General features: G+C 45.8%; 1 protein-coding gene across 1 annotated transcript in view; it reads left to right on the top strand.

Annotated features, from left to right (window-relative positions):
- Positions 1-1136: 1136 nt before the first annotated feature.
- Positions 1137-12819, top strand: part of CHRNB1 (cholinergic receptor nicotinic beta 1 subunit) — a 37902-nt gene continuing 26219 nt past the window's right edge. The window contains 1 exon segment of the mRNA XM_030186913.1: positions 1137-1209. Within this exon segment, the coding sequence (XP_030042773.1) occupies positions 1158-1209 (52 nt within the window). The 5' untranslated portion in view covers positions 1137-1157.

Below are 12819 nucleotides of genomic sequence, written 5' to 3'. Positions count from 1 at the left end.
GGCTGTCATACAGGCTGGGAAAAAAAGTTTGGACAGTTCTTTTTTTTTTGGTGGAAGGGGGTTACTGACCACTGGAGGAGTCAGGGGAGGTCATCCCCAATTCCCTCCGGTGGTCATCTGGCCAGTTGGGGCACTTTTGGGGGACTTGTTCGTGACAAAAAAGGGTCCAAAAAAAGTGACCCAAATTCTCGCTTCTGGCGCCCTTTTTTTCGATTATCGGCCAAGGGTAACCATCAGTCCTAGGCCGATAAACACGCCCCAGTCCCGCCTTCACCATGCCTCCGACACACCCCCATCAACTTTCTTCATTCCCGCGACAGAGTGCAGTTGGAGGCGCCCAAAATCAGCTTTCGATTATACCGATTTGGGCGCCCATGAGAGAAAGGCGCCCATCTCCCGATTTGGGTCGAAATATGGGCGTCTTTCTCTTTCGAAAATAAGCTGGTTAGTCTTTCAGCTGTTCTCAGTAATGTGGACGATGTCTTTTTCTTTTGCTATTCCTTAAGTTTGAATATTGTTGCATTTACTTTTGTAACTAATTTGACATTTCAATAAAACATACGTATTGCCAGAAAATCTAATCTTTTGCACAAATTTCTGTCCAAATGGTCACGTACAGTGTACTGCTTGACTTCCTCGCTGTCACCTCTTGTCGTGTGTTTTTTCTCCTTATTAGCATCAAACTTTGTTAAAGACTTTTCATGCGTATATTTTGTACTTTGTTTCTGCATAAAATCAATAAAGAACTTTAAAACAGAAAAACCTACCACCTCCCAACACATTCCCCTGCTTCTGGAGATGGGAAGTTGCTGCCCAAGCTTGCATGCACAAGCTATTAAAATGCTTTGCTGTCATGAACAGGTGTCACAGAGAACTGCCAAAGAGTCACCATAACCATCTCAGGCATCTGTAACCTAATATCTCCACCCCCCTCCCAAATCACATACACTTCCTTCCCTCCCTCTCTTCCATCCAGGGTACTGTTCTGTACAGTGACAGCAGCGAGGGTCATGCCCATGCCAGCCAATCCGTGGGAGACTGTGAAGATGGAATAGATGTGGGATGGGGTTAGACGTGTCATTCTATATCCCTCATCCCAACCCCTCCTTCCCACGTCAACTTCTGAGGGAGAAGAAGAAGAGAGCAACTGATAGATTATGGCTGCAGTACTCTATCTCCTCCTGTCTTTCTGGGTCCCCGTGGTCACGGGTAAGGTTTACATATGCTTTGAAATTCCAATTCAATGTATTTTTCTCGAAGAGATATGTTGTTCGTTCCGCTCTCCACTCAACTGTTGGGGTGAAGTCAACGGGGAATAGTTATTTTTGTAAGGGGTCTCACTGGGGGTGGAAGAGGAGGTTGGGCAAGAGCGGTACAATGCTTTGATGGTGGCTTATATATGCTGTCCTGCACTGTGTAAGAGAGAAATGGGTACACGGAGATAGACACGCAAACCCAACTGACATCTACAAATACACACACACACACACAAAGACATGGGGAAACCAAACACCTGCACACGGCAGTGTAAACTATCTCTCTCACACACACAAACACACATGGGAAAGGCAGATATTAATATACAGCCGAGATCTGCTATTTCATTTAGCTCGAACCTGATTCAGGCCTGGTTAGAGTTACTATATTTGTGGAGACAAGAAAAGGAGAACACAAAAAAATAAAATGCCACCTCCGCCCCGCCCCACACTGCCCCCGCCCCGCTGCACAGTCACCTGTAAGCATATGAAGGGTTTCCCATTCCCTCCCTGCCGCCTTCAAGGCCAGGCCCAATCCTAGCCCCAGTCCCCCCAAAATTCCTCACCCTTCCTTGAGTGCTGCAGAAGGATCACAAGGGCCGGCCGCACAATGTACACATCAGGCTCAGGCTGCTTGCTTTTGTTGAGACAGACATGGGAAGCAACTGCTTGCCCTGGGATTTGTAGTATGGAATGTTGCTACTCTGAGATTCTGCGTGGAATCTTGACGCTCTAGGATTCCAGAATCTTGCTATTCTTTGGGGTTCTACATGGAATGTTGCTACTCTTTGAGATTCTGCATGGAATCTTGTCACTCTTTAGGATTCCAGAATCTTGATACTCTTTGGGGTTCTACATGGAATGTTGCTACTCTTTCAGATTCTGCATGGAATCTTGTCAGTCTTTAGGATTCCAGAATCTTGCTGATCTTTGGGGTTCTACATGGAATGTTGCCACAATTTGGGTTTCTGCCGGGTACTTGTGACCTGGCTTGGCCACTGTTCGATTCCCACTTCAGGCACAGCTCCTTGTGACTCTGGGCAAGTCACTTAACCCTCCATTGCCCCATGTAAGCCGCATTGAGCCTGCCATGAGTGGGAAAGCGCGGGGTACAAATGTAACTAAAATAAAAAAACAGGCTATTGGGCTAGATCTTGGACCTTTGGTCTGAACCAGTATGGCTACTCTTACATTGTTATGTTGCTCAGTAGTTGACAGTGTTAATTTGCAATCTTTTGCCTGATTTTTTTTCTTTAAAGACACCGGGTGTACTGTGGTCTCTATTGCAACCTCACTGTCAGGAGACCCTTCCCTGTTTTGGTGATATCTTTGAAAGATACCTTGTTCCGAACCATGCACTTTCGAATGACTGCCGGCCCTTCCCCCCAGGTTCCAGTTTACATGTGTTACACATGTAATAACCTGGTCGCAATCCCTCTGGGGTGGTGGCCGGCTCGCCAGTAATCCTCCCTTCTGAGTTTCCAAAACTCCAGGATTTTCAGTAATCCCAATCCTCCCTCCAGTAGTCCAAGCATCCAGTCTTTAGTTCAAGTTTGTTTATTCTTCTCTTCTCCTTCCCTATCACAGCTCCATTCACTTAGGCAATATCCTAGGCAGTTTCAAAAAGAAAAAGAAACCACAGCAAAAACCAACAACCCCCCCCCCCTATAAATCCCAGTCCAGTCCTCCTGGTTTTGGTTTTTTTAAGTCTTTTTTTTGAGTGGTTGCAGGATGGCAGTACGCCTCCCTCTGCACAACTACATGACTCCTTTGACCACCCACTGCCCTCAAACCTCTGCAACCCTCCACCAGAGTACAATCGCAGTCCATATCCAACTGCTCCTCCAAACCTGGCAATCCTGTACTCTCTCCTTCTCCTTCCTCCAAAAACTCCATTAACTCTGGCTCCCTCACAGCCTGCCGGTTAGTTCGCCCCACCCCCTCGCAGGTGGAAGGTATCTTGTATTGATTTTTGACCCAGGGAAATTGAGTCTTCTCATCACTGCTCTCCCCTTCTGGACGTTGATCGCCATAGCGGCTGCTCCCTCCAGTCTTCCCTTCCGCCTCCCCAATTTGCAGTCCCTGGCAGGTTTTTGAGTGTACCTTCCTGCTTCCCCTTCCTAATACCTTCTGGGACGTGTAGTTTGGCCCCACACCTTATCTTGCCAGGCCTGGATTCTCCCACCTCATCACGCAGATTAACGGGGATATGTGCCTCATGTAGGCGCATTTCAGTTGGTGCAAATGGCCACGCCTAACGTTAGGCGTAATTCCCAGGCATGAGCGCTATTCCATGAACCGCACATAACTTTAAGAATGGATTATAGAATAGCGCTTGTTTCAGCGCCATATATCCGATCTACACTGTCACTAACTGGCTAAGTTTCCATTTCACCCTAACTCCGCCCTCAGACCGCCCACAATATGGTTTTGGCATGGATAGTTGGGATATTCAGCAGCACTGTCTGATTAGTCCTGCACAAGCACTCCCCCCCCCCCCCCCCCCCCGACTCTCCTGGCCGTTTAAATCATTTTGAATATCGATCCCATAGTATATTTTATTCATTCGTATTTTATTAGAACCATCAAGCGTGTCCAAAAGAACACTCTGCTTACAGAACCCATCACTGATTTAACACAAGTACATACAGGAAACACAGGAGAGGGAACCCAAAGTACATTGCGTCAGGGGTCTTGCAACTCGAAGTCTCGGCGGCCATTTCAAGAAGCAGTGGCAGCAGACAGGAAAGAGTAGGCTTCTTTCCTGCCCCAAGGAGGCCCCTAGACCACCAGGGTGCATTATGGTAGGTTCGGGAGCGGGGGAGAAGGCCAGAAACCCAGACAAATAAGCAGGTTGGTAAAAACCGCCCAGACCCCTAACAGTCCCCTGAAAAGGAGGACATGTCTGGGGGAATCCAGACGTATGGTAACCCTACCCAGAAGCTGCTGCCCTAAGCCACAATTTTCCAACTAGTGTGCTACGGCAAACGGCTATGCTTTCAGACCCGATCAAGTGTAGCATGGAAAAAAGTCACCAGTGTCTGATCCCGAGGACCAGACTAGCACACGGGCTCTGCTCAGTAACAAAAGACACCAGCTGTTCCTGTTGCAGGATCTCCTTTCTGAGCATATAAGTAGTTATGGATGCCTCTCTCCTTCCTAGATAGCGTGGGCCCTGGAGTGTGGGAATTAACTAGCAGTTATGTAGGTCGTGGATAGCTGGGCCCTGCTTTGTGGAGGACACATGCCACACTGAGATCTCCTCCTCATGAGATGCCTCCTTTGAGCCCTTCCAGCCTCTAGTAGGTCTTTCAGCACTTTCTAGGTTTTTTTTTTGGGGGGGGGGAGGGCTATAGAAGTCCTCTCCCATTCTGTACTTCCTGCTCTGCAGAGGGCACTCTGCAGATTTTTGAAAATGTAGATGTGCCTTGGCCTTCAAAGGGTTGACGCATTCCTACTCTGCCTAATGGTTAATCAGGCCTTGGGTTTGTCCTTGTCCCATGTGGCGGCCTCTCCTTCACTCCCTCTAGCACTACCTGCACTAGCTTCCTGTCTGGAACCGAGAACAGATGTCTCAGGGAGAGGAGGGGCACAGCGGAGACAGCTGCCTCTCAGAGTCAGAACACCAGAAAGAAGAGGGTTGAGAACAGTGTTCTCTCTAATTTTTGCTGACCCATGCACGCGTGTAAAAACATTTTGTGTGCAAGTTTTCAGCCTTGACTCAATGTGTGCAGTATAACCTATGCTCCCAATAAAGAAAGCCAGCAAAACTTTTATGCTTACAGTTGCTGGGCGTGTGCCCCTCCCTTTCTGGCTCATGTGCATGTGTGCACACACAGAGGAAAGCAAGGAGTGGGAACAGAATCAGGATCTTCAAAACAGACCAAAGACACTCAAAATGCAGGGCTGCCGAGAGGGGTGGCAGGGGGGGGAGACAAAATTCCAGGCCACGTTTCCTGTCGGGTTGTTCGTGACTAAAGCGGCTCTGCGGTAAAGAACAATGTTGTATTAAAATGGTATGAGGCTATTCGATGCAACATTGAGCCACACTTAGGGGCCGATGCGCAAAGCTTACCATGGTTGCGACGTTTGCTTTAGACCAGTTTGAAGTGGTCTAAAGCAAACGTTAAGTAGCATCTAGGACTAGATTCTATATCCGGCACCTGAAAAATCCGCGTGGAAAAGAAATACGCCTAGGCGTATTCTCTAAAGTATGCCTAATTTTTATAGAATCGGCTTAAATTTCTACGAACCCAGGCAGCCAGACTTGGAACACTGGAAGTGCAAATTATTATATAGGATAAGATATTATATGTAAAATACATAAGTTAATGACATTGACAATTATACAGTTTGTATGGCTTTACAGAAATTTATTAGAGAAGACCAAATTTTGTCCCAAGATCTTAAGGTACCAGCCCTTTCCGCAGATATTTTTTCAAATTTGGCATATTGGCATACAACATTCCACCAGGTATTGTGATTTAATTACGTAGAGTCTTTCCATCTAATCAAAATTTGCTTTATTGCTACGAGCATTAAACTTTCCAGTCACCTAGACCTGTGATGATCTAACCCCACTATAAAAGCCGTGATACCACAAATCTCTCTATATAAAAGGCAACACCAACGTTCTATGAAGCCTCCAGCCGGAAGTGTGAAGGGGGCGAGATATCTGGTTTCCCTATGAGTGTCTGCCCCGCCCTCTCTGTAACACAGTCAGTGAAGGAAAACAGCAGAGCACGAAATCAAATCGCTGGCTCCGTAACAGTGAAGGACTCAGAGGGGGGAGGGGAGAGAGGCCAGAGGGCAGGGACACGCACACTCCCACATGCACACAGAAGAAAACATTGCTAGCCCCCGTTTCATTTGCATCAGAAACGGGGCTTTTTTACTAGTTACTACAGAAAAAGAGAGAGGCAGAGGGGCTTGAGGATGAAATATCTTATCAACTGAATTCCAAACATCACGCCAAAACATATTGACATCTGGGCAAGAATAGAACCTATGTTCCAATATCCCAGTTGCATTATTACAAGATCAGCATTTGTTATGTTGGAGTGAGTCATTCTGATAACTTAGCTGAGATTAGGTGGCAGAGCCGGTGGGAGGAGGCGGGGCTGGTGGTTGGGAGGCGGGGCTAGTGCTAGGCAAGACTTCTGCGGTCTGTGCCCTGAAAATGGCAGATACAAGTCAAGGTAAGGTATGCACAAAAAGTAGCACATATGAGTTTATCCTGTTGGGCAGACTGGATGGACCGTGCAGGTCTTTTTCTGCCGTCATCTACTATGTTACTATCCAGCTCATTTTCGAAAGTGATCGCCGGCCATCTTCCGACACAAATCGGGAGATGGCCGGCGATCTCCTGAATCCAACCAAATCAGTATAATCGAAAGCCGATTTTGGCCGGGTTCAACTGCTTTCCGTCGCGGAGTCGGCAAAACATCAAGGGGGCATGCCGGTAGGGTAGTGAAGGCGGGACGAGGGCAGGACGGGGGCATGCTCACGAGATGGCCGGCTTCGCCCAATAATGTAAAAAAAAAGCCAGGCTTGACAAGCATTTCGCCAGCTGTACTTGGTCCCTTTTTTTTCACGGCCAAACTTCAAAAAGGAGCCCCAACTCACCAAATGACCACCGGAGGGACTCGGGGATGACTTGCCCTTACTCCCCCAGTGGTCACCAACCCCCTCCCACCCCCCACCCCCAAAAATTAAAAAACATTTTTTTGCCAGCCTCTATGCCAGCCTGAAATGTCATACACAGCTCCATAACAACAGTATGCAGGTCCCTGGGGAAGTATTTAGTGGGTGCAGTGCACGTCAGACAGGTGGACCCAGGCCCATCCCCCCCTATCTGTTACACTTGTGGTGGTAAATGGGAGCCCTCCAAAATCCACTGTACCCACATGTAGGTGCCCCCCTTCACCCATAAGGGCTATGGTAATGGTTTAGAGTTGTGGGGAGTGGGATTTGGGGGGGATTTGGGGGGCTCAGCACCCAAGGTAAGGGAGCTATGCACCTGGGAGCTATTTTTATTTGTATTTTTAATTTTTAGAATTGCCTCCTAGGGTGCTCGGTTGGTGTCCTGGCATGTCAGGGGGACCAGTGCACTAAAAATTCTGGCTCCTCCCACGACCAAATGCCTTGCGGCTCCGGCACTAAAGATGGCCGGCCAGCTATTTGGTTGTCGCCGTTCGATTATGCCCCTCTATGTTACTATGTAACTTGACTGGAGTCCAAAAATAGGCAGATGGCATTCTATTGGCTGATTTCAGGGGCCCTTTTACTAAAGGGTTGCCATGTAGCAACCTAGAACTACCACTAGCCCAACATGGCCGCCGGAAGTAGCTCCGCCTCCAACACACACCATTTCCGGTGCTGCTAGATTTTTAAAAAATATACCGCAGAGGGTAATCTGGCGTAAATCGGGTAGCACAGGAGCCCTTACTACCACCTCAACGGGTGGCAGTAAGTGCTCCCTCCCCCCCCCCCCCCCCGAATGGCCATGCTTAAATGCAAGCTTACCGCATGGCCATGTGTTTTTGGGGGGGCTTTTTATCCACCGCAGTAAAAAAGGCCCTGGCGCACGGCAAAAACTGCCACCGCTTGGTAAAAGGGCCTCTCAACGATTTGAAAGTATAATGTCATATTTCTTGTCACTGTTCGACATCTAGTGTGAGATTTATAGCCTGGTGCCAGACATTGCGCTGTGCAGTCGAAATTTTGGATTTTTCAGTTTGCGAAATTTTGTACCATTTCGAAGCTTCTTTCTTTTTCTTCATAATAGCTTACATAAGTACATAAGTAATGCCATACTGAGAAAAGACCAAGGGTCCATCAAGCCCAGTATCCCGTCCACGACAGCGGCCAATCCAGGCCAAGGGCACCTGGCAAGCTTCCCAAACGTACAAACATTCTATACATGTTATTCCCGGAATTGTGGATTTTTCCCAAGTCCATTTAGTAGCGGTTTATGGACTTGTCCTTTAGGAAACCGTCCAACCCCTTTTTAAACTCTGCTAAGCTAACCGCCTTCACAACTTTCTCCGGCAACGAATTCCAGAGTTTAATTATACGTTGGGTGAAGAAACATTTTCTCCGATTTGTTTTAAATTTACTACACTGTAGTTTCATCGCATGCCCCCTAGTCCTAGTATTTTTGGAAAGCTTGACACAAAGTATATAGCATGTGGGATCATTCTCAGTAGTAGTGTCAATGGATTTTAACCAGGTTTTAATACTATTGGCCCTGTTCACTAAGCAACGTTATAGGCGCGTTAACTTTTTTAACGCGCGTTAGCCATGTACGCGCCTACAATATCCCTAAAAAGACTGGAATTGATATGCTATATTTTTATTGTCAGTCAATAGGTTCCCTGCAGTATCATTTAAGGCAGAAATATTCTTTTTTTTTTAAGTTTAGATATTCTGCAAGTTATTAGCATAGTAGGGTAGCAGCCTGTAAGAAGAGTTGGCCTTTTGCCTTATCACGAGTGTAATTATAAGTAAATCTTACTTTCTGTAGTTGAGCCAAGATGGTAGAATCGGAAGGGTCCACCACATGTTGGCTCTCTATTTGATGTGCTGGGACCACTGCTTTTTAACATATTTATAAATGACCTAGAGATGGGAGTAACTAGTGAGGTAATTAAATTTGCTGATGACACAAAGTTATTAAAAGTCGTTAAATCGTGGGAGGATTATGAAAAATTACAAGAGGACCTTACGAGACTGGGAGACTGGGCGGCTAAATGGCAGATGATGTTTAATGTGAGCAAGTGCAAGGTGATGCATGTGGGAAAAAAGAACCCGAATTATAGCTACGTTATGCAAGGTTCCACATTAGGAGTCACGGACCAAGAAAGGGATCTAGGTGTCGTCGTTGATACGTTGAAACCTTCTGCTCAGTGTGCTGTGGCAGCTAAGAAAGCAAATAGAATGTTAGGTATTATTAGGAAAGGAATGGAAAACAAAAATGAGGATGTTATAATACCTTTGTATTGCTCCATGGTGCGACCGCACCTCGAATATTGTGTTCAATTCTGGTCGCCACATCTCAAAAAAGATAGAGTGGAATTAGAAAAGGTGCAGAGAAGGGCGACGAAAATGATAAAGGGGATGGAACGACTTCCCCATGAGGAAAGGCTAAAGCGGCTAGGGCTCTTCAGCTTGGAGAAAAGGCGGCTGAGAGAAGATTGAGGTCTATAAAATAATGAGTGGAGTTGAACGGGTAGATGTGAAGCGTCTGTTCACGCTTTCCAAAAATACTAGGACTAGGGGGCATGTGATGAAGCTACAATGTAGTAAATTTAAAATGAATCGGAGAAAATGTTTCTTCACTCAACGTATAATTAAACTCTGGAATTCGTTGCCAGAGAATGTGGTAAAGGTGGTTAGTTTAGCGGAGTTTAAAAAAGGTTTGGATGGCTTCCTAAAGGAAAAGTCCATAGACCGTTATTAAATGGACTTGGGGAAAGTCCACTATTTCTGGGATAAGCAGTATAAAATGTTTTGTACTTTTTTGGGATCTTGCCAGATATTTGTGACCTGGATTGGCCACTGTTGGAAACAGGATGCTGGGCTCGATGGACCTTTGGTCTTACCCAGTATGGCAATACTTATGTACTTATGTAATTTGACATTCCAACTCCAAAGGATCTTGCTTTAACATTTTGGGATTTTTTTTTTTTCAGCATAGGAAACAGTGATTCCCCTAACAAAAGCTTTAAAAGAATCCCATATTATGCACCAAGATATATCCTCCGGTTTATTTATATCAAAGAATTCAATCATAGATTTATTTATTTGTTGAAGAAAGTCTGGATCGTTTAATAATGTAGTGTTTAATCTCCAATTGCTGGGATTTTGCTTTTTGCCTGTCTTATTAAAGTTTAATGTTATTGCAGCAGGATCAGATATCCTTATACCGTGAATTTCTGCAGAGTGAACAAATTGAATCAAAGATTGGCTTAACAGAAAAAAAAAGGTCTAGTCTCGAATAAGAGGCCTGAGGATTTGAGAGGAAAATGTAATCTTTCTCTGCTTGATGTAACAGTCTCCATGGATCTAATAGCTTCAGATGAGCAACAATATCTTACAGTCTATGCCAGGCTTTAGATGTTCTGAAGGCATCATTGACTTTCTGTCAAGATCCGGGATTCATGATAAGGTTGAAATCTCCACCTATTATTGCTGACAGAGCAGGGGTGGACTAAGAGTACTCTGAGCCCCCGGACACTGGGCGCTCCCCACCGCTGCTGCCCCTGCCCCCCCCACACACACATGCTACTGCCGCCCCCCACACGCTACCACCGCCCCAGCAGCCCTTACCTTCCTCCATGTCCAGCATGTCCTCCGATCTCCCCTTCTATCCTTCTCATGCCCAGCGTGTCCCTCCGACTCCACCTTCTTCCACGTGCTGAGCGTGCCACCACTGCTGCTGTCCGCGGCGGCTCCACAGTTCAAAAATGGCATCGGTGACCTCTCACGGTATTCTCGTGAGAGTTCACGGCCACCATTTTAAACCGCGGAGCCGGCACAGTGACAGGACACAGGCAGCAGCGAGAAGAATCGTCACTTCGCCAGGGCAGCTGTAGTGTGCGGCAGCTTCAGCTGAAGCGGGCAAGGGCAACCGGGCACAGCCTCTGGGCCCTCGGGCACTGACCAGTTGCCTGAATGGTCAGTCCCGCCCCTGTGACAGAGGGTCATCTGATGTTAAAGCATTAGCCACTTGTTCCAAAAATTCTGCTCCATCAGCTGTAGAACCATATAATTTCAGTATATTAATATTCTGATTATTGATTTCAGTTCTGACTTTTATCCATCTACCTTGCATGTCAATAATATGAGATCAAATTTTGATAACAGACCTCTTTTTTTATAAGTATCGCCACGCTGAGGGGGGGTTTTCTGAGAGCTGGAGAGTATAGTGCAGCGTAAGACCAATGTGTATCAATTTTGCACACTCAATACTAGATAAATGTGTTTCCTGCAAAAACAATACGTCTGGTTTGAATTTAGATGTATAAGACAGAATTATTTTTCTTTTGATGGGACTATAAAATCCCTTTTACATTTAATGAAAAGTATGTGGCCATCTACAAAACCCAAATCAAAAGTCGACACAGATTCAGCAAAACAACCTTTAAAGCTGAAACAAACTATCACAGTTTTTCATCCATTCACACTGTCCTGATTATAAAACTTTTTATGATTTTTTTAGAGTTTTTCTATTATTATTATTATTATTATTAATGGAGGAAAAAAGACGTCAAAAGTGTTTTCACAGTAGCAAGAGTAATTTCTTCGTGCTGGCACTTCATAGACTCCGATCTTATCATCGGTCAAAAAAACCTCCACTTATTTTAAATACATTTCAAAATTTTTCATTTCTTCTTTTAATTTTTCAAAACATTTTTATAACAAGAGTATGAATGAAGGCACTTAAGGGTCCTTTTACTAAGCTGCGATAAAAAGTGGCTTGCGATAGTGTAGGCGTGGGTTTTGGATGCGCGCAGAAATATTTTTCAGCGCACGTACCAAAAATGCCTTTTGTAAATTTTTGCCAAAAATGGACGTGTGGCAAAATCAAAATTGCCGCACGTCCATTTTGCGTGTCTGACCTTACCGCCAGCCATAGACCTAGTGGTAAGGAATCTGCGCGGTAATGACCTACGCATGTCAGATGCCACTGGGCATGCGTCCGCTATGCGTGTCCGAAAATAAAAAAATATTTTCCAGACGCGCACCAAAAATGAAATTACCGCAAGGGGCATATAAAACCTTTTCCGGAGATGGGAAGGCGGTAGAACGAGAGGGCATGAAATGAGATTGAAGGGGGGCAGACTCAAGAAAAATGTCAGGAAGTATTTTTTCACGGAGAGGGTGGTGGATGCTTGGAATGCCCTCCCGCGGGAGGTGGTGGAGATGAAAACGGTAACGGAATTCAAACATGCGTGGGATAAACATAAAGGAATCCTGTTCAGAAGGAAGGGATCCTAAGAAGCTTAGCCGAGTTTGGGTGGCAGAGCTGGTGGGGGGAGGCGGGGCTGGTGGTTGGGAGGCGGGGCTAGTGCTGGGCAGACTTCTACGATCAGTGCTCTGAAAATGGCAGATACAAATCAAGGTAAGGTATACACAAAAAGTAGCACATATGAGTTTATCTTGTTGGGCAGACTGGATGGACCGTGCAGGTCTTTTTCTGCCGTCATCTACTATGTTACTATGTTACATGGTAGTTAGGCGGTAAGTTCATTTTGACACGTGGCTTGTAAAAAGGGCCCCTTAGCTTTGCAAATTGTCCGACGGGGCTGTCTGTTTCACTCTATATAAGGCTTCTTCAGGGGACTAAGTGCTTCTCTAATCCATCCTTGTCCGTTATCATAGGAGCTGACTCTGTGGGTGCTGTGGGTGCTTGAGCACCCCCAATATTGAGAATATTCCTTGTATGTGTCCAAGGAAGGATTATTTCCACTGGGCTTAGCACCCCCAATAATTTTGAAAAGTTGGCTCCAATGTCGGTTATATTTCAAAACTCTACATGATTCAACCAAGTATTGCAGCC

Source organism: Microcaecilia unicolor, chromosome 14 (genome assembly GCF_901765095.1).
Source record: "Microcaecilia unicolor chromosome 14, aMicUni1.1, whole genome shotgun sequence".
In the NCBI taxonomy this organism is placed as follows: domain Eukaryota; kingdom Metazoa; phylum Chordata; class Amphibia; order Gymnophiona; family Siphonopidae; genus Microcaecilia; species Microcaecilia unicolor.
The sequence above is the reverse complement of the archived record's forward strand: the minus strand, read 5'-3'. Positions and strand labels throughout refer to the sequence as shown.